The sequence below is a fragment of the Physeter macrocephalus genome, chromosome 1 (assembly GCF_002837175.3).
Source record: "Physeter macrocephalus isolate SW-GA chromosome 1, ASM283717v5, whole genome shotgun sequence".
Classification (NCBI taxonomy): domain Eukaryota; kingdom Metazoa; phylum Chordata; class Mammalia; order Artiodactyla; family Physeteridae; genus Physeter; species Physeter macrocephalus.
In genome coordinates, this window is record NC_041214.2 from 86,903,394 (window position 1) to 86,930,467 (window position 27,074).

The following is a 27,074-nucleotide window of genomic DNA, read 5'->3' on the forward strand; positions in this document are numbered from 1 at the left end:
CATGGCATTACTATTTGAATCATCCAAAGCTATTTTAGTCACAATTTGTTTGTCATCACTTCTTTGTTTTGTACCCCTTGTCAAATATTGCATCTTTCTTTTGCTTATTTTTTACAATTCTTGCTCCTATTGTTATTTTTCACATTTTTCCTATTAACAAGGTATGTATGATTGTTTCCTTAGCATCATCATCATTAGTTATAAGGTATTCCTATTAGAATGCAATTGATCTTGTTATTTTTTGTCTCTTACTTCTTGATTTATTTATTATTGGCTTTTAATGTTAATTAGCCAAAGTCTGACTCTTAATGAAATTTAATTGTTTTATTTTAAATTATTAAAAAACATTTATTTCTGAAGATGGAATTAAATGCACATAATTATATCATTTTAAATGGGATTGCAGACCTTTGCAGACTCAAAAACATTTTGAAAATTTGATTTTTTGATCATAAATGAGCATAACATTTGTTGAATAAACTAAAATGAATTAATATTTCCTATCTTTACTAAATGTCTAATTTTATAATCTTGCAATATAATTTATTTTAAAACATTTTAAGAATGCAGAAAATTATACACATAATCAACTTTTGAACCTTAAAACATATCCTATTTTATCTCATATTTAAATAGATCTGATTTTTACTGGTTGTTGTTTTCCACCATAATGGACAACTTTTTCATCAAACAGTGCTGGAAAGCCATTACATTCATAAGGCAAACACAACATTTCCAAAATTCTCTTCTTTAACCAAAATGTATTTTTACATGAAAGAGTTATTAAATAAAACAACTGCAGAAGCAAATCATACAGGACTTCAACACAAAATATCCATTTAATACAGAAAAAGATTTACACTTTAAACTTCTACAAACACAAAATAAGAAACAAAGTTATTTTATCACATTAGTTATAACTATATCAGATTAATAAGCTGCTTAAAAGGTTACTACTCAATTAACAGCTAGAGCCAGAATGCCTCATACAATTGCAAAATTGTATAATATACCAGCCTACAAGGAAAATTTCAGAACTTTGTAATTTCCAAAGAAGCAAAGGAAATAGAAAATGTGCCGCATTCAAATAACAGAATTAACAGATGCATTTGATGGCATGCCAAATAAACACAGCAATAATTACTAACCCAGAAGACAACTGTATCAAGTTTTCATTGCTGCGCGACGATTCTACATGTTAATAACTGTATTTGCGCGATGATTCTACATGTTAATAACTGTATTAAAATTAACAGCAATACTTAAAATTTCTGAATAGAAGATTATCTTGGAAGAACACTGATTGTTTTCCTAAGCACCAAAACAAATTCCTAGGGATGAAATACTCAAATGCCAAAAGAAAACTTTAAAACAAAGAGGATAAATTTGGAAACATTGTAACTTTGCATACTGATAGAGCAGCCACAAAGACAGCAAGATGTAAATTTACATTAAGAATTCATTTAGAAAGCTGTGAAGATCTAGTAGTACATTATTTCACAAAGGATCTCTTATATGTAAAAGGTTACAATGTAGATATAAATTCCAAATTAAATTTTATGAAAATGATACATGAATCTAAACAAAATATTCAAAACATTTCATTTTTTTTCAGCTTTTTGTATAGAAATGAGACAAGTATATCACCCTCTGGGGACTTCCCTGGCTGTCCAGTGGTTAAGACTCCACGCTTCCAATGCAGGGGGCACGGGTTCTATCCCTGTTCGGGGAACTAAGATCCTGCATGCTGCGCAGCGTGGCCAAAAAAATTTAAAAAAAGGAATATCACTCTGCTGTTTCATACAACAGTGTACTAGTTTGTCCAAAGGAAGAGTTTTGCCTAAGTTTATGATTTAAAAGTAGAATTCAAGAAGTTTAGGAGGAACAACTTTCAACTTGCAGATTTGTTTAGTGCTAGTTATTGACTTTAAAGGGTGGCTTAGTTAGCTGATGTTCTAAACCTGATGATCTTATTTCAAACAATCCTGATATTTTTGACAATTAACATGTACCAACAATCTTTATGGATTCAAAGTGTTGGAAACAAGAGGTTGAGAATGAGTCACTAGGGAGTCAGTGCTATAATCTGAATCCAAAAATAGAATTATTAAAAGTGGGTAAATGGGGTTTAGTAAGTAGAGCAACTTCTACATATACCTACAGAAAAGCTTCATCATTATTTTATTCAAAATCCATTCAATTTATCCCAGAAAATTTAAGCATTACAAGTGTCAATGAAAGAAAAGGAAGAGCAGCCCCACTTAATGAATGATTGCTCCTTTAAGGTATAATTTAAAGAGATGGAATTATTTAAATTCTTATTACAAGTGATAAAGGAGTTCCTGTCAATCAGGAGGAAAGGGCAATAAATGCTCATCTGCCTTTCACTAATATGTCTACCTATGCAGACAAAGTTCGCACCAATGACAATGGCCAAGAATTTGAAAAGATCATCAATTTTTAAATCTTGATCAGGAATTGCTTGAAACCATTTCATGCATAGGATTTTTTTTTTTTAAGTTATGTTCAGGGAAGCCAGTTCAAGTTTCTCATTAAAATATTTTTTAAATATATGGAAGTGTTATACACATTCAATATGTAATATCTTTCCTAATACTTTAAGTTTTATTTTAACATAATTCTATAAAAATAAATTATTTATTAAATATTTATTAATTATTTAACATAATTCCATAAAAAAGAAATCTAAACATTTTTCCCCACACCCAGACAGGACATGACACCTTATGTCCCCCAGAAGTTTTCTCCAGTGTCTCATACAAATACAACCATCAGTTTCTACCTGTGCCATGAGATGAGAACAGTTGGGAAGCACTGAACTACTATATTCTCACTACCTAAAACCATTTGTTGAGCGAATGAGTAGACAGCTGTAATATGGAAAACCAAACTCACAAAAAAAACAAAACAAAAAGGGTCATACATTTTCATAGAATTTTATGCAGCAATTCAACTTCAAAACTTCATTCAGCAAATAATCAAAATAATATTCCAAGTTCCTTATACCAACAGCAAATTAGAACCCAAAAGAGTCATCAGCGACGTTATAGAAACAGAGCTCCAAATTCCAGGAAAACAAAGTAGTCAAATCAACTCTAGTACATAGTAGAATGTAGCATATATGACCTGCTCTGGAAAAGTTATGAGTTGGCACCTTATAAAAAACATATGAGTTAAAGGGCAACCCTAGGAAATTCTCATTCTATAAGGAATAAGGAACAGTACTATCCATTTTTACAGAGAAAATAAATCACAAAAGAATCCAAATAATTTATTTTTTAAATGACTGGATAATCTAAACCCAATCTATGTTTAATCTTACTTGGCTAAAAACCCAAATGGTTACATTATTTCAAACATTTATTTAAGCCCCCAAAGTTATTCATAAATATCATCTCTGTAACATCTAGCCTTTTATCCTGATACAAAGTGATACACCAAGACTTAAGTGTTATGAACTTTGCTATAGAATATAAAGCAGATTCCAGTGTTTATTAACTTTTAGAAAGCAGTTTGTCTTATCCTATAAAGTCTCCTTTATCCTATAATACTATGTAATTAAAATTTCACTGAACAGAATGCTACTAAAATAAAGCATTTTATACAACTAGGCTTTCCCACATTTTTAACAAATAACTCTGAGATCATATTAAATCTTATAATAATTAATACTTTATAATTAAAAGTCATCTAGTAAAAGCTCCTTCATTTTACTGAGGTGGAATGCAAAGCTTAGAAAAATTAAATGACTTCCCCAAGATAAGAATTATGCAAGTACTAAGGATATAACAGTAAACAAGATATGTGTCATCCCTATCTTTAATCTAGTTGAAGTGAAGTATACAGTGTTACGATGGGGGAAGAACCTTTGCCACAAATATAAATATTCTGATTCAAGTACAAAGAGGTCACTCCTACTGAAAAAACTAAGGGAAAAGTATTTGTTAACAAGAAACAAAAAGGCCAGGTAAAGCACAGAGCATAGCAACTATAAAAGGAAAGAAAATTAAAAGAAAGTAAACTAAGGTCTCACAATTTCATACCTATAGCTATCAGTAGAAAAATTTCTGAGATGCTGTAAAAAGGAATATGGGAATAAAATTAGAAAGGCACTAGACATCTGGGTGTAGTATCAGAGCTCTCCTATATACATATATATAAGTATATATGTAAACACGCACAAGCTCACCAACCTATAGCATTTAGACCTCTAGGCAGACAGGCAGACAAATAGTGATCTCCTCTTAGTTTGCAAATTATCTTTCTAAAGCATATTAAGCATTTCTAAAGAATATTAAATAGTTTTAATTGTCTATTTGTTCACCGGATTTTCACTGATTTAACACATCTTTATTCATTTAATGACTAAAAAAACATTACAAGGGTTGTCATAATCTCAGTGTCCTCAACCCTGCCATGAGTAACTCCTTCCTACAAAGGACTCTTCTAGGTGGTAGTAGCAGAGATGAATACAACAAAGTGCCTACAGTCATAAAACTTAGAGAAGAACAGACAATAAAATAAGTACATATATTTAAGAATGAGACCACATACATATACATGGTATGTGTGTGCGAACGCAAAAGGCAGGGTAAATTGATAGACAGTAACCATATGGTGGTCAAGGAAGGCTTCTCGTAGAGGCAGTGATCTATTAAAGTGAGGGAGACCTATAGAAAGAAAAGGAATATCGTAAGGAAACAGTCACACATAAACGTGGAGGAAGAACATGCCGCACCAAACAGACTGCAAGTACAAAGGCCCTAACATGAGAATTACTTTGGCTTGTTCAAAGAACAACAAAGAGCCCAAGAGGCTACAACCAGACAGAGAAAAGAGATGAGATCAGGAAGCTATCAGCAGGAGCCTCATCATATAGGGCTTGGTTAGGATTTTTTTTTTTTTTTTTGCGGTACGCGGGCCTCTCACTGCTGTGGCCTCTCCCGTTGTAGAGCACAGGCTCCAGTGGCCATGGCTCATGGGCCTAGCCGCTCTGCGGCATGTGGGATCCTCCCGGACCGGGGCACGAACCCATGTCCCCTATATCGGCAGGCAGACTCTCAACCACTGCGCCACCAGGGAAGCCCTTGGTTAGGATTTTATTCTGAGTGTAACAGAGAGCTAGAACAGAAGAGTACTGTGAATTAATTTATATTTTTAAAAGTTCATTCTGGCTGCTATATACATAACTCACTGTATTTAGAAGGGCAAGTAGAGAAGCAGAGATACAAGTTATATAATCCTAAACAAAAGGTGGTAGTAGTTTAGACTTGGAGGTGACAGAGCAACTATTTATTGCAGGATCTGGGGTATATTTTGTTAATGTGTGTGATATGGAGTATGGGGGGAAAAAGAAAAGTCACAGAAAGAGGTTTCAAGGATGAAAATTGCTAAGACTGCACAATAATTTGCTTACTAAAACTGTTTTCAAAATTATAGCCTTTATGGTTGGTGTGCCAGTTGTTTACTGGCTTTCACCACTACATCACCCTTCCATAATCTCCTCCTCTATGTTGCCAGGAGCTAGAAATCTGCAAAGCATATTTCCCAAACCACCTGCAAGCCAAGAGGTTAGGTTCTGCAAATAGGATTTGATGTCAGATTAAGAGGCAGGAGATAAGAAGAAGCCACTTTTTTTTTCTGCTTCTGTTCTGACACAGCCATTAGTGAGCAACTGAGCTACTCCAAATTTCGGCAGCGTCAGTGACCAATCTGAGGGTGTCAATGGGACTGCAGGCTCCGAGGCTCTTGCAGCCACAGCAAGCAGGCAAGCCCTGACTTCCTGGCTCGGCAACAATGGCAGTGTTCTCAAGAGTGCAGTACTTAGGGGCTCTAGCACCACCACTTGCACCCTTGCTCCTGCAGCCCCTAAGGACAGTAGCTCCTTCCTATGCTGACTAATCTCTAGGTGGCATCACTGTGGCTTTTTTCATTCCTCCAACCCTTCCAAAACTTTGTAACCAATTCACTATATTAAAACCTTTCTATAAGAAATACCATATGTGGTTTCTATTTTCCCGAATGGATACCAACCAATATAGTAAAGGAAGAAGTATCATTCCCCAGGATCTAGCTGCACATATTTTGTTCCTCATCACAACACCCTTACACGTTGGTATCACAAATTCTACTATTCCCCTTTTATAGAACAGTAAACTGAAAATGAAAGTGATTAAATAAATTGACCAAAATTATACAGCTAATAACAGTGAAGCCTAAACTCAAAGTTGTTTCTATCTAAATTCTATGCTCTTTTTACAATGTTAAAATCAAGAAATATTGATTGCTTTCCATTTTAGAAAAGGAAAAAAAAAACAAACACATTATTGGAATCAGTTCAGGAAACCAGCTGCACATTAATAGCACTAGCACTAAAAAGACCAATCTCTATTCTCTTGAAGCAAACTATATACTTATATACCTTGCTTCAAACAAACCTCATTTTTAAAGACTCAATTTACTCTAAAAGAATGATTTATAAAATACTCTGAACTTAAGCTTTCTTGACAGGACAGATTTCAACATACATTTAAACTATTTATTTACCAAAAGTTTATCTTACTCATAACTTTTCACATATAAAACTATAACAAAAAGCAAAATATTCTTATATAAAGCAATAATATAAGACTGATTTAAAGAAAATATCAGAAACAGGACTATTACAAAGGATACTATATTACAAAAAAAATTTAACCTATTATGTTAATTTAAAATCAGTAACTTTAAAAAAAAAATTGAATTCTCATTATATTACACTTTTTAAGAAGTTTGAATCCAAAAGATCCCTTGATTTAAAAAGAAATCAAATATACTATACACTAGCATCCAAATTCAATAGAAGGCAAAAAGAAAATTAATAAGACGTCATTAAAAACAAACTGGTGCAAAATATTAGAGCTAAAATCATAAAAATATTAGAAGAAAACAAAGGGATTAATCTGCATGATCTGGGATTTAGCAATGGATTCTTGGATATGACACCAAAAGCAGGAGGAACAGAAAAAAAAAAAGATAAATTGGATTTCATCAAAATTAAAACTTTTATTTATTTATTTTTGGCTGTGTTGGGTCTTCGTTGCTACACGCAGGCTTTCTCTAGTTGCGGCAAGTGAGGGCTACTCTTCAGAGCAGTGCGCAGGCTTCTCATTGCAGTGGCTTCTCTTGTTGCAGAGCGCGGGCTCTAGGCACAAAGGCTTCAGTAGTTGTGGCACACGGGCTCAGTAGTTGTGGTTTGCAGGCTCTAGAGCGCAGGCTCAGTAGTTGTGACACATGGGCTTAGTTGCTCCATGGCATGTGGGATCTTCCTGGACCAGGAATCAAACCTGTGTCCCCTGCACTGGCAGGCAGATTCTTAACCACTGTGCCACCAGGGAAGTCCCAAAATTAAAACTTTTAGAGAGTGGCCAAGATGGTAGAGTAGAAGAACCCTAAGATCACCTCCCCTCACGAACACACCAAAATCACAACAATCTGCAGAACAACCATACTTGAAAAAGACTGAAACCTACCAGAAAAGATTCTCTACAACTAAAGACATACAGACAGAACCACAACAAGACTGGTAGGAGGGGTGCACTTGTGATATAATCAAATCCCATACCCCCCGGGTAGGCGACCCACAAACTAGAGAATTAAATTACAGATGTTCTTTCACAAGAGTGAGAATGCTGAGCCCCACATCAGGCCCCCAGCCTAGAGGTCCGGCACCAGGAAGAAGAGCCCCCAGAGCATTTGGTCTGGAAGATCAGTGGGGCTTGACTACAGAAGCTCCACAGGACTGGGGGAAATAGAGACTTCACTCTTAAGGAGCACACACAAAATCTCAGGTACACCAGGACCAAGGGCAAAAGCAGTAATTTGATAGGAGCCTGAGCTAGACCTAATGCTGGTCTTGGAGGGTCTCCTGGGGAGGCTCCTGGGTGACTGTGGCCCACCCTGGGGACACAAACACTGCTGGCAGATGTATCAGGGAATATTCATCTGTGTGAGCTCTTCTGGAGGCTGACATTTTGGCACAAAGACCTGGCCCCACCTAAAAGCCTGTAGGCTCCAATGTTGGGACACCTCTGGCCAAACAAAAGACTGAGCAAGGACACAGCCCCATTCATCGGCAGACAGTCTATCTAAAGACTTTCTGAGCCCACAGCAGCCTCTAGACACACCCCTAGAATGGCCCTGCCCACCAGAAGATGAATACCCAGTCTCAACCACCAGGGGGCAGACACCAGAAGCAAGAAAATTACAGTCCAGCAGCGTGCGGACCAAGTCCACAAACACAGGCCAGACACTACCCTGGGACCAGCTGGCCCCTAGCCCTTGTGACAAGAGGGGAGTGCACTGCTGGGACACATAGGACGTCTCCTACAGAGGTCCACTTTTCCAAGGTCGAGAAACTTAACGAACCTACCACAACCATAAAAATACAAATAGCAATATAGACAAAATTAGGTGACAGAGGAATATGTTTCAGACAAAGGAACAGATAAAACTCCAGAAGAACAAAGTGAAGTGAAGATAGGCAATCTAACCAAGAAAGATCTTGTTCAGAATAACAACCATAAAGATGATCAAAGAACTCAGGAGAAGGGATACACAGAGTGAGAAATTAGAAGTTTTTAACAAAGAATTAGAATATATAAAGCACAGCCAAACAGAATTAAAGAATACAATAACTGAAATGAAAAATACACTAGAAGGAATGAATAGTAGACTAACTGAGGCAGAAGGATGGATCACTGAGCTGGAAGATAGAATAGTGGAAATCACTGTCCCTGAACAGAAAAAAGAAAAAAGAATGAAAAGAAATAAGGACAGTTTAGCAGACCTCTGAGACATCAAGCGTGCTAATATTCGCATGATAGGGGTCCCAAAAGGAGAAGAGAGGAAGGGCCTGAAAACGTATTTGAAGAGACAACAGCTGAAAACTTCCCTAATCTGGGGAAGGAAATAGTCACCCAAGTCCAGGAAGTGCAGAGAGTTCCATACAGGATTAACCCATAGAGGAATACACCACAACACACTGTAATCAAAATGACAAAAATTAAAGATAAGAGAGAATATTAAAAGCAACAAGGGAGGGCTTCCCTGGTGGCACAGTGGTTGAGAATCCACCTGCTGATGCAGGGGACACGGGTTCGTGCCCCGGTCCGGGAAGACCCCACATGCCACGGAGCGGCTGGGCCCGTGAGCCATGGCCACTAAGCCTGTGTGTCCAGAGCCTGTGCTCCACAATGGGAGAAGCCACAACAGTGAAAGGCCTGCGTACCACCAAAAAAAAAAAAAAAAAAAAAGCAACAAGGGAAAAGCAACAAATAACATACAAGCGAACTCTCATAAAGTTATCAGCTAATTTTTCAGCAAAAGCCCTACAGGCCAGAAGGGAGTGGCAAGATACACTTAAAGTGATGAAAGAGAAAAACCTACAACCAAGAATAATCTACCCAGCAAGGCTCTCGTTCAGATTTGATGGAGAGGTCAAAAGCTAAAAGAATTCAGCACCACCAAACCAGCTTTACAACAAATGCTAAAGGAACTTCTCTAGGCAGAAAAGGCCACAACTAGAAACAAGAAAATCACAAAACGGAAAAGTTCACTGGTAAAGGCAAACATGCAATAAAGGTAGGAAATCATCCATGAACAAAGTTAGTAGTAAGGTTAAAAGACAAAAGTAGTAAAATCATTTGTATACAAAATAAGCAGTTAAGGGATACACAAAACAATTTGATGCAGAATATAATATCAGAAACAGTGATCGTGAAGGGAGGAGGGTACAAATGCAGGTTATTTAAAATGTGTTTGAAATTGAGAGATCAGCAACTTAAAACAAGCATGTATAAATATAGACTCCTATACAAAAACTTCATGGTAACTGCAAAACAAAAATCTATAATAGATATATACACACAAAGAAGAAAAAGGAATACAAACATAACACTGAAGAGAGTCATCAAATCATAAGACAAAACAAAAGAAGAAAGGGGAAAAAAGACCTATAAAAACAAATCCAAAACAATTAAGAAAACGGCAATAGAAGCAAACATATTGGTCATGATCACCTTAAACGTAAATGGACTAAATGCTCCTACCAAAAGACAGAGACTGGCTGAATGGATACAAAAATAAGACCCGTGTATTTGCTGCCCACAAGAGACTCACTTCAGATCTGGAGACACATACAGACTGAAAGTAAGGGGATGGAAAAAGGTATTCCATGCAAATGGAAATCAAAAGAAAGCTGGAGGAGCAATACTTATATCAGACAAAATGGACTTTAAAATAAAGACTGTTACAAGAGACAGAGAAAGACACTACATAATGATCAAAGGATCAATCCAAGAAGAAGATATAATTGTAAACATATATGCACCCAACATAGGAGCACCTCAATATATAAGGCAAATGTTAACAGACACAAAAGGAGAAATTGACATTAACACAATAATAGTGGGGGACTTTAACACCCCACTTACATTAATGGACAGATTATCTAGACAGAAAATCAATGAAGAAATACAGGACTTAAATGACATATAGACCAGACAGACTTAGTTGATATTTATAGAGCATTCCATCCAAAAGCTGCAGAACACATTCTTTTCAAGGGCACATGGAACATTCTCCAAAACAGATCACATGCTGGGCCACATAGCAAGCCTCAGTAAATTTAAGAACATTGAAATCATAACAAATATCTTTTCTGACCACAGGGCTATGAGGCTAGAAATCAACTACAAGAAGAAAAACTGAAAAAAACACAAACACATGGAGGCTAAACAATATGCTACTAAACAACCAATGGATCACTGAAGAAATCAAAGAGGAAATTTTAAAATGCCTGGTTTTATTTTGCTTTTTGTTTTTTTGCGGTACGCGGGCCTCTCACTGCCGCGGCCTCTCCCGTTGCGGAGCACAGGCTCCGGATGCGCAGGCTCAGCGGCCATGGCCCACGGGCCCAGTCGCTCCACGGCATGTGGGATCCTCCCGGACCGGGGCACGAACCCGTGCCCCCTGCATCGGCAGACGGACGCCCAACCACTGCGCCACCAGGGAAGCCCAAAATGCCTGGTTTTAAAAACCGACTATCCAAAACCTATGGGATGAGCAAAAGCAGTTCTAAGAGGGAAGTTTATAGCAATACAATCCTACTTCAGGAAACAAGAAAAATCTCAAACAAACAACCTAATCTTATGTATAAAGCAACTAGAGAAAGAAGAACACACAAAATCCAAACTTAGTAAAAGAAAAGAAATCACAAAGATCACAGCAGAAATAAATGAAATAGAGACCAAGAAAACAATAGAAAGATCAATGAAACTAAAAGCTGGTTCTCTGAAAAGATAAACAAAATTGATAAACCTTTAGCCAGACTCATCAAGAAAAAAAGGGAGGGCCCAAATCAGTAAAATCAGAGGGCTTCCCTGGTGGTGCAGTGGTTGAGAATCTGCCTGCTAATGCAGGGGACACGGGTTTGAGCCCTGGTCTGGGAGGATCCCAGATGCCGCGGAGCAACTAGGCCCGTGAGCCACAACTACTGAGCCTGTGCATCTGGAGCCTGTGCTCCGCAACAAGAGAGGTCACGATAGTGAGAGGCCCGCACACCGCGATGAAGAGTGGCCCCCACTTGCCACAACTAGAGAAAGCCCTTGCACAGAAACGAAGACCCAACACAGCAAAAATAAATAAATTAATTAATAAACTCCTACCCCCAACATCTTCTTTTAAAAAATAAATAAATAAATAAATAAAATCAGAAATGAAAAAGGAGAAGTTACAACCGACACCACAGAAATACAAAGGATCATAGGGAGAATACTATACAATTATATACCAATAAAATGGACAACCTAGAAGAAATGGACAAATTCTTAGAAAGGTACACTCTCCCAAGACTGAACCAGGAGGAAATAGAATATATGAACAGACCAACTACCAGTACTTAAATTGAATCAGTAATTTAAAAACTCCCAAGAAGTAAAAGTTCAGAACAAAATGGTTTCACAGGTAAATTCTACCAAACATTTAAAGAAGAGTTAACACCTATCCTTCTGAAACCATTCCAAAATATTGCAGAGGAAGGAACACTCCCAAACTCATTCTATGAGGCCACCGTCATCCTGATACCAAAACCAGACAAAGATATCAAAAAAGAAAAGTATAGGTCAATATCACTGATGAACACAATGTAAAAATCCTCAACAAAATATCAGCAAACTGAATCCAACAATACATTAAAAGGATCATACACCATGATCAAGTGGGATTTATTGCAGGGATGAAAGGACTTTTCAATATCTGCAAATCAATCAGTGTGATACACCACACTAACAAATTGAGGAATAAAAACCATACGATCATCTCAATAGATGCAGAAAAAGCTTTTGATAAAATTCAGCATCCATTTATGATAAAAACTCTACCTCAACATAATAAAGCTCATATATGACAAACCTACAGCTAACATCATACTCAATGATGAAAAGCTGAAAGCGTTTCCTCTAAGATCACAAACAAGACAAGGATGCCCACTCTCGCCACTTTTATTCAACATAATTTTGGAAGTCCTAGCCACAGCAATTAGAGAAGAAAAAGAAATAAAAGGAATCCAAGTTGGAAAAGAAGTAAAACTGTCACTGTTTGCAGATGACCTGATGTTCTACATAGAAAATCCTAAAGATGTTACCAGAAAACTAATAGAGCTCATCAATGAATTCAGTAAAGTTGCAGGATACAAAATTAACACACAGAAATCTGTTGCATTTCTATACACTAACAACCAAATATCAGAAAGAGAAATTAAGAAAACTCCCATTTACCACTGCATCAAAAAAGAATAAAATACCTAGGAATAAACCTACCCAAGGAGGCAAAATAAAAAGACAACCTACTGAATGGGAGAAAATATTTGCAAATGTTGTGACCGACAAGGGATTAATTTCCAAAATATACAAACAGCTCAGTATCAAAAAAACAAACAGGGCTTCCCTGGTGGCGCAGTGGTTGAGTATCTGCTTGCCAATGCAGGGGACACGGTTCGAGCCCTGGTCCAGGAAGATCCCACATGCCACGGAGCAACTAAGCCCGTGCGCCACAGCTACTGAAGCCTGCATGCCTAGAGCCCGTGCTCTGCAACAGGAGAAGCCACCGCAACGAGAAGCTCGTGCACCGCAATGAAGAGTAGCCCCAGCTCGCCGCCAACTAGAGAAAGCCCACGCATAGCAACGAAGACTCAACGCAGCCAAAAATAAAATAAATAAATAAAATAATTTTAAAAAAACAAAACAAAAAACCCAGTGAAAAAAAATGGGCTGAAGACCTAAATAGACATTTCTCCAAAGAAGACATACAGATGGTCAAGAGGCACATGAAAAGATGCTCAACACTGCTAATTACTGTGAAATACAAATCAAAACTACAAATGAGGTATCACCTCACTGTGGTCAGAATGGGCATCATCAAAAAGTCTACCAACAATAAATGCTGGAGAGGGTGTGGAGAAAAAGAAACCCTCCTACACTGTTGGTGGGAATGTAAATTGGTGCAGTCATTATCGAGAACAGTATGGAGTTTCCTTCAAAAACTAAAAATAGAGTTGCCATATGATCCAGCAATCCCCCTTCTGGGCATATTTCTGGAGAAAACTCTGATTTGAAAAGATACATGCACCCCAATGTTCATAGCAGCACTATTTACAATAGCCAAGACATGGAAGCAACCTAAATATACATTAACAGAGAAATAAATAAAGAAGATGTGGGGGGGGGGTGTGTATGCACACAGCCACACACACATAACAGAATACTACCCAGCCACTAAAAAGAATGAAATAATGCCATTTGCAGCAACATGGATGGACCTAGAGATTATCAAGTGAAGTAAAACAGAGAAAGACAAATATCATAGGATATCACTTATATGTGGAATCTAAAAAAATGATACAAATGAACTTATTAACAAAACAGAAATAGACTCACAGACACAGAACACAAACTTCTGGTTACCAAAGGGGATAACGGGGGTGGCGGGGGGAGGATAGCAGTTTGGGATTAACATAATACACTCTACTATATATAAAATAGGTAAACAATAAGGACCTACTGTATAGTGCAGAAAACTATACTCAGTATCTTGTAATAATCTATAATGGAAAGGAATCTGAAAAAGAATATATATATATGTATAACTGAATCACTTTGCTGTACACTTGAAACACAACATTGTAAATTAACTATACTTCAACCAAAAAAATTAAAATTTTTACGTATCAAATGACATTATCAAGAAAATAAAAAGACTATTTACAGAATAGGGAAAAATTATTTATATATCATATATCTGATAAGGGTGTAATATCCAGAATATATAAAGAATTCAATTAAAAAAAATTTTTAATGGGCAAAGGACTTAAGTGGACAACAATGGTAACAATGGCAGAAGAAAATACACAAATGGCCAATAAGCAGATGAAAAGATGCTCAACCAGATTGGTCATTAGGGAAATGCAAATCAAAACCACAATGAGGGATTTCCCTGGTGGTCCAGTGGCTAAGACTCCACACTCCCAGTGCAGGCGGCCTGGGTTCAATCCCTGGTCAGGGAACTAGATCCCACATGCCGCAACTAAAGATTCTACACACTGCAACTAAAAGATCCCACATATTTTCAGTAAACTTTTACAAAACTTATAAAGGAATTTCACGACATTCCAAAAGTAATATATATCCCTCATTCTTGAAGATCTGTCCTCAAAGGGGATATATTCGTATCTTAAAATAAATAGCTAATTTTAGAATGACGACTTGTATGTCTTTCTTCTTGAAATTGCTTAAAAACTTATAAAGGCACAACTTAAAGGAAAAAAATTAACTTTTATGGGTGTGTACTTCATTGAAATTAAAGTTCACTATTATAGAATGGGAAATAATACACAACTATACTTTCTCCCTCTCTGTCTCTCTCTCACACACACACAATTTTAGATCCACCCAACTACAAAGTTGTTGACAAGTCAAAGTCATTCATTTTCTAACTTAAGTAATTTTATAAAATACTGCCACCAAAGTACTAAAACATGAACATGGTCATAATAACACCTATTTACGAAATACTTACTGTGTGAAAATTTATCATTTCTTGAAGACTGTCAGAAAATTTGGTCAAACTTGTCTATGAGAAAGAAAACAGAAGAAAACCAAGTCATTTAAGAGCTACTAATACAGGCCACAAAAATGTTACTTCAGCATTTCTGACAGAAAGATCAAGTTACACTGTAAACAGTAACATTTATTTCTCACTAGGACAATCTCACTACCTCTCAGGCATGCTTTGCAGAGAGGTCAAGTCTACATGTAGTAACATAAAACCCTAGAACAGTCAAAGAATTAGCCTGCCCTATCAATACTATTATACTAGCAAATCGAAATGGCCCATGTAAACCTAAGGTAAAATTAAGTATAGCAAGACTGTGTCCATTTAGGCATCTATGGATCACATAATCATCAAATTACAACCATTTCTGCACCAGTTATTATTCTTCATAAAAGAAATGTTATAATACCACATAGTATTGCAAGGGGTCTAAGCTAACACAGCATAGCTAGCTGACCAGAACTTTCCTATGCAGCCCCCAAAATGTATAGTTAGATACTAGTCTTGGGTTAATGCTCTCTGCTTGCCCCGATAAACAGCTACTAATAAGCATGATCCTACTCTCACTGTTCAGGTCCCCTTGTAGATGCTTCAGTTCACCTAGCAGCAAGTATAGTAAACTTATATCCACAATGCAAATCAACCATCACCTTCTAACTGTCCTAGAAAACAGGATTATATCAGATAGCACCAACAGGTGATAGCTTTTCCACTTCTAATTTTAAGGACCACTACTAGTATTAATAAGGTAAATGGATGCATAATTCTCTAACATCTTGTTTCATTTACCATTTTAACTAAATTTAATAATACTAACCTCAACTACAGCATCATTGCTAGAATACTGTGCCAGGTCTCGAATCCCATTCATGAACTGTTTATTTGCAACACAAAAGGCTTTTCCAGTATCAATCATTGCAATACATAGCTTCACAAGCTGAAAAAGAAAAATATCATATCATTGAAAATAATTTTACAAATTACTTAATCAAACAAGTGTTAGCATTAACCACATGAGTTAGCCTAGTTAAGACAAATTATAGTTCATCAATAAACCCCAAATAGACTAAATGAAAATTGTTCTTTTTTTCCTTTGGCTTAAAAAGTAAATTCATAAGAGAACTGTACCAAAAAAAGTTGACCTTTCAGGATGCAGAGGCTGTCTGATAACAACAACAACCAATCATTTTATCAAGTTAAATTCAATCCCATAAATTAACTCCATAAAAATGTATTAAGCACCCCTTGGAAGGAAGAAAAGGAAACTTTAGGCAGAGCAAGCAGTATGATAAAAGATTTTTTAAAAACACAACTATGGTATGGTGGAGGAAAGGGAAGTAAACTGGTATGGTGGGTTAGTCATGCTGATCATTTTAATATCAGACTATCAAAGCAGAATTGCTTAATCAACCATATTTCTCTAATACCTACCATCTAGGCATTGTGCTAAATCTTAGAACAGAGCTTCTCTCTCTCTTCTCCTGTCCCCTCCTTTCTTCTTTCTTTTTTTCATCTTTCTCTTTTTCCCTTTCATTCCTTTTCTCTTTTTTTTTCTATCCCTTCCTTGTTTCTTTCTTTAGTTCACTCAGATACAGAACATTTTCTTTAAGCAAACAAAATCCTGGGTGAAAATCAAATATTAAAAAAGATAAAAGTGGAGCTGCTCTAGATAAAGGAAGGGTAATGAGAGGGTGGGAAGAGGGGCCATCAAGAAGAGGATAAAGAGCTCAGGAAAACTTTAGAAGACAGCTCAAGGATCTCAGGAGTGTAATTTAAAACTGCTACCCTGGGACCCGGAGGAACAGAAGTGAAAAACATAATCTCTGTTCTAATTCTAACCATTCAAAAAGCAGATAAATTCTATTTAGCACAAGTACAACTGCTATGCTCATCAAAACCACGCAAGAGGGAACAAAGGAGGAATGTGTAATGAGAGCTATGGGGATCAAGGAAGGGTTCCTGGAAAAGGTAACACTTGAGAAAAGCCCTGAACACCAACAGGAATTAGCCAATCAGATAAGGGTAATAAGAAGACACTTCTCTAGGAAAAGCATGTTTTAAGGCCCTGAAGCTTAGACGGCAGGGCAAACCAGGGGCACTAAGTAGCTTAGCAAAGTATGAAAATGTATACAAGGGCCAGATCAGGAAAAGCCTTGTGTGCAAAGCTAAGGTGTTCACATTTTATATGAAAGGAAATGGAAAACAATAAAGACATCGAATGAGTGAGTTGACCAGAGTTCCATTTTAGAATGATGACCTAGAAGAAGAAAAAGTAAGATAAGGAAGTAGAAAGAATAAAGATAAGGCGATTAGACCAAAAACTAAGAGAGCCTGAATTAAGGCAGTAAGCAGGGAGAGAAGAGAGGAGACAAATTTAGAAATTAGTTGAGCACCGAAGTACAATTATGCAGATGATGTCCTACCAAAGGGAAAAACAGGGGATGAAATCCAGCCTGAGCTCTGCTTGCTGAGGGCTATATCTGCTACAAGATGATAATTTGCACAAAGACACTATACTGTCTAGCAAAGACTTGTTTTAACAGCATTGGGCCTGTGAGGTAGGCCTGAGCTAGATGGGTCTGTGAAATAAGCCAAGTTGTAAGTCTATCAAACCCAAGTGAAAATAGATATTTAAAGCTCAAAGAAGAGAAGTGTACTGTAGATACACACACAGGAGTCAGCAGCAAATAAAGTATCAGTGCTACAATGCTACAGCCTAGATAAAAAGCAGGGGTCACAGTGTGTACAGTGAGGACCCCACAAAGGGGACTAAAAAGGAAAAGGGAAAGGTAGAAGGAAAAACAACAGATTAATTTCATCAAAGTCAAGAAAGAACAAAGTATCAGAAGATGGATGATGAATAGGTTGAAAATCCATAAAGGTCAAGTTTTAAAAACACTTAAAAAAAGTTTGTTGAGTTTGGTGACAGTCACCAGCATCCCTAGCAAGAATAGTTTTAAGAGAAACTGGGGGGCTGTAGCCAGATTACAGTGAGTTATGAACTGTAGATGAAGAAGACATAATGAGAGGTCAATTCTTCGCCAATATATATTCTATAGCATATCGCAGGGGAACATTCTATACCAAAATAAGGATTCTGTGAGCAAATAAGTCTGGGAAACTCATTTTGTCAAGTTAAACAGATTTCTTTACTACTAAATTTGTAAGAGCTTTTGGTATATTAATGTGTATTATGAATCCTAGAAAGGAAGTATATAATAGGTAGCATTTCTCAAAATTATCTGACATTGAATTCTCTTTAGAGGAAGCATCCTCATAGGACCAATGCTCCACAAAACCCACTATGAGAAATGCTGGCAGAGACTAGTCCTTCAAATAGTTTGCTATTTCAAAAAAAAAAAAAGATATCTTAACAACCAAAAAAACTAATTCTAAAATTCACATGAGTAACCAACATGAAAGAAGAGCATCAAAAAAATTGAAAAAGAGTAATGAGCTGGGGACATTAGCCCCATATTAAAATATACAGGTGCAGTAATTAAAAGTCTAGTAATGGATGTGAATAGACAAATTGGTTAATGGAAGAGAATACAGAGTGAAGAAGCAGATACACAACTCCAGCCAGGGTGGTAAAAAATTATCCAATAAATGACACAAGGACACTGGATAGCCATCTAAAAAAAGAAAGAAACTAAGTTGTATTCCAAACCCCCAAATTAATTTCAGATGGAATAAATATTTAAACATAAAATATTAAATCAGAAAACCAAGAGAAAACAGGAGGTGGTATTTTTTATAATCTCAAAGTAGGAAAAGTCTTTCTGAGAAGGATGCAAAACTCAAAAGCCATAGAAGAAACTAATCAATTCAAATACATAACAATAAAACACTTAGATAAGGGAAAAAAAAAAACTTAGTCAAAAGACAAATGACAATATTGGAAAACAATACTAGCAACAAATCACAAGGGACTAATTTCCCTACAAGAAAGGGTATACAACTCATTTTTGAAAATCCAACCAGCCACAAGAAAAAAAATGGCTGACAGACATGTACAGGTAATTCCCAGAAAAGAAAATTCAAATATACCTATGTCCATGAAAAGAAATTCAACCTCACTCATAATAAAAGAAAGGTAAATTACTATTTTTTATAGAAGAGAAAAGGTCAAAAAATGTGACAACATGCTGTTTTAGAGAAGGTAGGTATGGGGAAATAGGCACTCTCGCACACTGTTGGTGGGAATGTAAACTGGTACAATTTCTATGAAAGGCAACTTACCAAGAGCTATAAAAATTTTAAACATACATGCCCTCTAATGTAGTAATTTCACTTTTAGAAATGTATCATACAGATATATTTGCACATAAGGCACATGACACACATGTAAAGTCATTCATTGCAGCCGCAGTAAAACACTGGTAGCAATCTAAGTATCCAATTGTAGGCAACTGGATATATAAATTATGATATATCCATAAAATGAGATACAGTCAGCCATTAAAAATAGTGGCACAGCTCTGTAATTAATAATAAGGAACAAAATCTAAATTACATATTTTAAGAAAGCAAAATGTAGAACAACGCTAATATCTTTGTTGGAGTGGGGAGAGAAGAGTACAAATACATATAATCTTTCACATGCTTAAGAGATTTCTGGAAGACCACACAAGAAACTAGGTCAGTGTACTCCTCTGGATACAGATTAGATGATGACTAATTTTTCACTAGGTACACTTTTGTATCTTTGAATTTTGTACCACATGTGTGATATTGCTTATTCAACAAATTAAATAATTCAAAAATAATTAAATTGAAAGTTTCCATAAAAACAGAAACAGAGAGACAGGTTGGTAGTAGAACATTATGGTTAAAAACAGGTTTATAGGCTCAGTTGGCTTAGGTTCAAATTCTGCTGCCAAACTTAATGCTCTAAGTGATTTGGAGAGACCTCAACCTCAAGAAGCTTCAGGTTCTTCTGTATGACACAATGACAATGGCATCAAACCATAGAGGGTTACTATAAAAGTTAAGATAATGCACTTAAAGATCTTAGCAGAAACTGTTACTGGCACATGGTAATTACTTGATAAAGATTTGCAACTCGTTGTCAGAGGTGAGATTTTTCTCTTGTTTTGTTTTGTTTTGATTCAAGAGAAACAAACATTTTTGTTTACTTAAAATAATGAGGTGGTAGAGAAGGAAAAGGAGAGAGATGGCTAAAGCAAAGTCCTGAGAAGTTACAGTTTGGAATTACATAGGAAAAGGGATATTTTTATCACTCATATGGGAAAAAAAATGGAATAAGGACAGATTCTGTTAAGTTTCTAGATTAAAGCAAGAAATAAAGGTGTTCCCACCAAAAGGAAGTAAGAGACAAGTTCCTCTACTAAGAATGAAGAGCAAGGTGGTAAATCTTGAGAAAACAGTGAAATATAAAAGATGCTAAAGATAGTAAGATAACCTGATTGAGTCTCAGAAAAATTGCTTTGCATCATGAATCCCAGGTATGTGTAGCTCCACCAACTAGCTTCACCAAGTAATTGTGTAACTTCTCCTGTAGGGCTTTATAGCCCAGATATGGGACAGAGGATATAGATGGTTAGACAAATATAGTCAGAATTCTGCAGAGTAGGTGTTATGGAAAGGAAACGAAGGTCTCCAGAAGAGAAATAATGATGTGATAAGTTAAGAGTAGACTGGAAGGGTTCACAGCAGTATTATACATAATAGCCAAAAAGTGGAAACAACCCAAATGTCCATCAACTGATGAATGGATAAACAACATATGGTATATCCATACAACAGCATATTAATTCAGCCATAAAAAAGGAAATACTGGCGATGTTACAACATAGACGGATGAACTTTAAAAACATTATGCTAAGTGAAAGAAGCCAGTCACAAAAGGTTAAATACTGTATGATTCCATTTATATGAAATGTCCAGACAGGCAAATCCACAGAGACAGAAAGTAAATTAGTGGTTGCCAGAGGATGTAGGGAGAGGGAAATTGGAAGTGACTGCTAACGGGTATAGAGTTTCTTATCAGGGTAATGGAATTAAGTAGTATATTCACATTGTGAATATGCTAAAAACCACTGAGTTGTACACTTTAAAATGGTGGGTTTTATGTTAGCTGAATTTTATCTCAATTAAAAAAATTATTTTAAAAAATATATAGTGAATAAAAAAGGGATCTGAAATATTGGCAGCAGATAGACTGAAAGACTAGAGATTTAGATAAGCTTGAAAAACAGAAGCAGGAGGAGTCCAAGAAGAGAACTGGAAAGACTGGAGACTCACATCAGAAAGCAAGATATCAATGAGCATTCCAGTTTCAGAGATTATGACTCTGAGCAACAAGGCACAGCATATGGCCAGGAAAACAGGTATCAGAATTAGAATAAAGGTCACTATCACAGGCGTTGGAGGGAAAATGAAATTGTCATGTAGCTGAAGCACATATACACTGCAGCTACTCAGGGGGAAGGATTGACTGGGTGATAGATAGATACTTTGCCAGCTGTCAAAGTCCTTATTAGATGACAGTGATGACAGCTATACTAAATAACATAAGCCTACAAAGAGGGAAGATTTTTAACCTAAGAGTAAAACGAGAGCTTTTTCCCTGTTAAAGACAATCTGTCTTCAAGGAGCTCTAAGAGTTTGTTGAAAAGACACCACCATCATTAACATTTATTTAGAACTTACCATGTGTCAAAGCACTTAACATGTATTAACACATCTCATTCACATAATAACCCTATAATATCGATACTCTTATTTTCCCCATTTTGGAGATGAAGAAACTGAGACATAGGAAGGTTTAGGAACTTGCCCAAGGCCATACAGCTTAGTAAGTGGTAAAGCCTTGCTCCAGGCTTTGTGCTCTTAATTACTAGACTATGCTACAAACCAAAAATTACAATAATATTATAATAATTTAAATGGTAGTATAATTTAAATGTAAAAATGCAAGAAATGATGCAATACTTGAAAAAGAACCTAAGTTTGGTAGTACCTGAGCTGTGATTTAAAGGGTTATCTGCTTAACAAACAAGGAACAAGCATTCCAGTGAGAAGATGCAATAGATAAAGAAATTATATCTAGATGGCCACTATGATGCTCTGTCATATTGCCAGTGCCAGAATACCTGGCAGAATGGATAAATAATTGGACCTAGTCGAATAATGCCATCTATTCATGGAGCATTACTCATCAGAAAGAGTGTTAACTACTGGTGGCATACATTATAAGCAAAATAAGTATAACCTAGGTCATCAAGCTAGTTAAACCTGCTGCTGCCACGATTTGCAATATTACAGGTACAACTGGCCCTGCACAAAGTTATGAAATCAGTAAACTAGTTTTAGGCAACCCCTCCCCTCCACAAGTCCTTCAATGCCACCTCCTTCAATAACAACCATTTCTTGCTCCTCACAGGCTCTCTTCTCTAACTGTAACTCCTCATAATTCTAAAGTAAAAATGATCAATAATAGCTTAAGAATTTTGGAAAGGGACATTGTATAAGGGATCAAGATCTTAAACTAGAGAAATATAAAAGTAACTATGGAAATTCTATTTGGGTGGAAAATGACATTTTAAAAGATGCCAAAGCTGGGCTTCCCTGGTGGCGCAGTGGTTGAGACTCCGCCTGCCAATGCAGGGGACGCGGGTTCATGCCCCGGTCCGGGAAGATCCCACATGCCGCGAAGCGGCTAGGCCCGTGAGCCATGGCCGCTGAGCCTGCGCGTCCGGAGCCTGTGCTCAGCAACGGGAGAGGCCACAACGGTGAGAGGCCCGCGTACCGCAAAAAAAACGTACCGCAAAAAAAAAAAAAAAAAAAAAAAAAAAAAAAAGATGCCAAAGCTTCCATGATGCCCTGAGTAGCCCTTCGGGTAATATGGACTCTAGAAAGGATTTAGAGTTCTTAGTACTGAATGCCAATACTGTGACAACTTGGTTTAGATTTGAATCTTTTGGTTTTAAGATTCTACCAGTCTCTCAACTGCAACCAAATGATATAAAGGGGGGAAAAAAAAGATAGCTGCTCATAAAAGCAAATCATTAACAAAAAATACTGTAAGAGGATTCTGTTTAGGTACTTTAAATTTTGAGGTCCCCCTGACACAAAGTGTTTTGTTTGATTTAGATGCAGTTCTGCCCAAAGAGAATAGATATCCTTATTGTATTACTCTGTGATTCTTTAAAAAGCCTTCTCCTTCTATTTACTCTCTCATAAACCTACCAGAAAATCAAAACTACATCTTCTGCTGCCTACCTTAAGAGTTTAAAAACTTTGTTTCACAGAGTCCTTAAAAATAAATGTAATACCTCAGGGGAAAATAATAATAATAACAACAACAATGATCCCATATATATAATTTTAAATAGAAAATAAAGTTCTTGAAAATAATATCCTTACAAAAATTTCTAACATTAGTTTTTTAAAACACTTGCCTGGAAGCTTGCTAGTGTTCCTCAGAAAATTTCCAAGTGGCATGTGCTCCCTCAACATGGATCCAGCAGTACAGTGGTGCACAAGAAGAGCACTGAACTAAGAATAAAACAGATGGATTCTAACCCTGGTTCTGCCTTTTCTAACTCTGTGATTTGAAGCAAATCCTCTTCACTTTCTGGGCTGTGGGACCCTCATCTATAAAATGGAAATAATGCACTTGTCCCACCAACCTCACAGGATTATTGTAAAAATCCAAAAACATACTGTATATCAAAGTGCTTTGAAAACTACAGAGTACTGCACAAAAATAACTTATTATTAAACATTTTCTAAAATTATTTTGTTTTACATCTATAACTAATAACTACTGCTTTATATAGTTTCTATACTATTTACATTATATACATATATTTCATGATTTCAAAACATTTGAAAACCATCAGTCTATTTAATATATCATATCCTTGTTATTCAAAATGCAGTCTACAGAACAACAGCATTGGTATCACCTAAAATCTGGTTAGAAACACAGACTCTCAGATACCAAGACTTACTGAATCTAGATGTGTATTTTCACCAGAACCCCACATATTCCTATGCACAGTAAGGTTTGAGAAGCACTGCTTTACATACAATTCCATTTATAATAATTACATAAATAGGAAATTATTTTCAGAAAAGGTATTCAAATATACACATTTATCTCCAAAAATTTTAACAATGAACAATGGTTACTTAAGATCAGAAGCCATGTCTTACTCATTCTCATATTTCACTCTGTTATACAGCAGATAACATTTCTTGGGTAGAGGCCAAAAAAAAAAAAAGATTATCAATAATTAAAACAGAAGATAGGAATCAATGTACATTTACCCTTGCATAGAATATGACCATTTAATATCAATTATTAAATACATATACAGCATTTCTGGCATTAGCTTTAAAAAATGGAAGGAGTATTTGAAATTTTATATTTGAACATGGCCACACCCAAATGTATAAACAAGAGTGGTTAGGTTACATATGATATCCATTAAGCATCAAAAAAGACTGCAATCTTTTTGATGGAGAAGGAAACAACCGTCCAACAATATAAAAGATGTCTAGTCAGACATGGTTGAAATTCTTGCTCTGGCACTTAAATTTTCAACAAACTACTTAATGTCTCTAGCCTCAACTTCTTCATAATATTGGGATAATATTAGCATTTACCCTCACGGAGATAAGTCACTTGAACCATGGAGCGCGAACCCGGTTCCCCTGCATCGGCAGGCGGACGCGCATCAACTGCGCCACCAGGGAAGCCCGAATATGACCATTTAATATCAATTATTAAATACATATACAGCATTTCTGGCATTAGCTTTAAAAAATGGAAGGAGTATTTGAAATTTTATATTTGAACATGGCCACACCCAAATGTATAAACAAGAGTGGTTAGGTTACATATGATATCCATTAAGCATCAAAAAAGACTGCAATCTTTTTGATGGAGAAGGAAACAACCGTCCAACAATATAAAAGATGTCTAGTCAGACATGGTTGAAATTCTTGCTCTGGCACTTAAATTTTCAACAAACTACTTAATGTCTCTAGCCTCAACTTCTTCATAATATTGGGATAATATTAGCATTTACCCTCACGGAGATAAGTCACTTGAACCATCTAGTGTTACAGGCACAAATCATTATGCAAAACAAGAATTAATGTTTTAAAAAGTTAAAGTAAAATTTACCTTATCAAGTTTCAGTTCCAATTCTGCCACATCTCCTTCTACTTCTTCCAAAGCAGCCCTAGAAAAATTAAACATAAAGTAAGTTACTTTGTGTTTAAACATATACTTTACTCTTGAAAAATAATTCCAAGTAAAAAAATAGATATGAATGCTAAAAAATTACACTTCACATAAAGTAATAACTCCCTTAGAACAAAGTATGAATACTTCATAACCATGTATTACAACACATAATACAATTATTGTTTAAGGTAATGAGAGAACACATTAGGCTAATTTACTCAACGCATTCATGTTATTCAAATTAATAACACTAATTAGAACTATTAAGCATATGTTTTTAAAAACAAGTAAGAAATTTTGAAAGTTGAGCCTTACAAAGACTCATATTTCTATTCAACAAAGCACATGTAACCAAACAGCAAAGTATACTTGGCAAACAAAAATAAAGGCTTTTACTTTTAGAAATAGTTCAGAAAAATGTTATGACCCTTGTTTAAGACAGCATTTTGTTTCCAATGTATTTTTAAAGAAATCAGCAGATTCTCTTCCTTGTCAGGAGAATGATAAAATTCTAACACTAAGTAGTACTTGATATGCCCTATAGGGCAACATTCCAAAACTGGAAATTTGGAACAAAACAGCAGCAACTAAAACGTTTTAAGGATAACAAGATTTTATACTTAAGAGTAAAAAATGTTATTCATCTACTTTAAGCCATCTATCTATCCATTTTAACACAACTACTTGATAAACTAGCAACTTTGCAATACCTGTTTTTTGAATCAACTGAAATTTGTTTCAATTGGATAACAGTGGGGGACTAGCCACCCAAAAAGCTATTTTGAACTCTGGGCAAGAATTCTCAATTAGACACTGTTAAGAAGAGAAAAATAGCTAAGATATAAGCTCTATTCCCAAAACTACCCACATAACCTCTGTGTGACCTCTTGAATACAATTTTTATCAGCTTGTGGTTCTACTTCTCTACCTGGTAACATTTATTGAAAAAAAATTTTAATCTCCAAAATAAGAAAATTATGTAACCATAAATTATTCAGTAAAGAAATGCCGATTCCATAAAATGAGATACTCTAGCACACAGTTAAGAAAACAAGAGGTGCTATATTTCCACAGCATAGAAAGAGAAATGCTTCTCCTCTAACTAAAAGTTTGTCATTTTCTTCAGCAGTGTTTTCAAAGTACACATTGTTCCCTTAGCCTAGAAAACATTTCCCCTTCACATTAATCCTCATTCTCTTCACCTGCCTCTATGTTACTCATCATTTAAAACTTAATTCACAAAAGAAAACAAATATATTAGTACAAGGATATCTATTTTTTGTAAATAGGTTTAAAACCTACATGTCTAGCAATGAGAAATATTGTAAATAAATGATGGTACTCCATCCTATTATGTGAGGCAGCAGGTTTTTAAATGAGATTAATCTGTCTCTACTGAGATGGAAACGTATACATTATAGACCATCACAAGGGAGGAAAAGCAAGTTACAAAATTACATATAGTGTGAGCCCAGTTTTTTGGGAGGGGGATGGGAAGCCTATTCGTATATGCATAAGAAAAAATCTGGAAGCATATTTACCAATCTGCTAACTATAACTTTGAAGAATGGGGATCAGAGGGCAGAAAGTGAAAATAAGGATTTACACTTCTTACGATTTATACTTCTAGATTGTTTTAATATTTTTTTTTTTTTTTTTTTTTTTTTTTTTTTTTTTTTGT

The 27,074-nt window shown here is 35.9% G+C and overlaps 1 protein-coding gene across 5 annotated transcripts in view; it reads right to left on the bottom strand.

Moving 5' to 3' along the window:
• Window positions 1–27,074, bottom strand: part of ACAP2 (ArfGAP with coiled-coil, ankyrin repeat and PH domains 2) — a 165,634-nt gene that overhangs the window by 76,075 nt on the left and 62,485 nt on the right. For 3 of the 5 annotated variants that reach the window (XM_055084628.1, XM_055084629.1, XM_055084631.1), the window contains exons 2-5: window positions 25,331–25,388; window positions 15,986–16,105; window positions 15,133–15,186; window positions 14,119–14,175 (exon numbers count right to left, since the gene is read on the bottom strand). In XM_055084628.1, coding sequence (XP_054940603.1) covers window positions 14,119–14,175; window positions 15,133–15,186; window positions 15,986–16,105; window positions 25,331–25,388 — 289 coding nt within the window. The remainder of the gene's footprint in view (window positions 1–14,118; window positions 14,176–15,132; window positions 15,187–15,985; window positions 16,106–25,330; window positions 25,389–27,074) is intronic. The other 2 variants (XM_024124166.3, XM_028492521.2) reach the window with 1 other exon arrangement.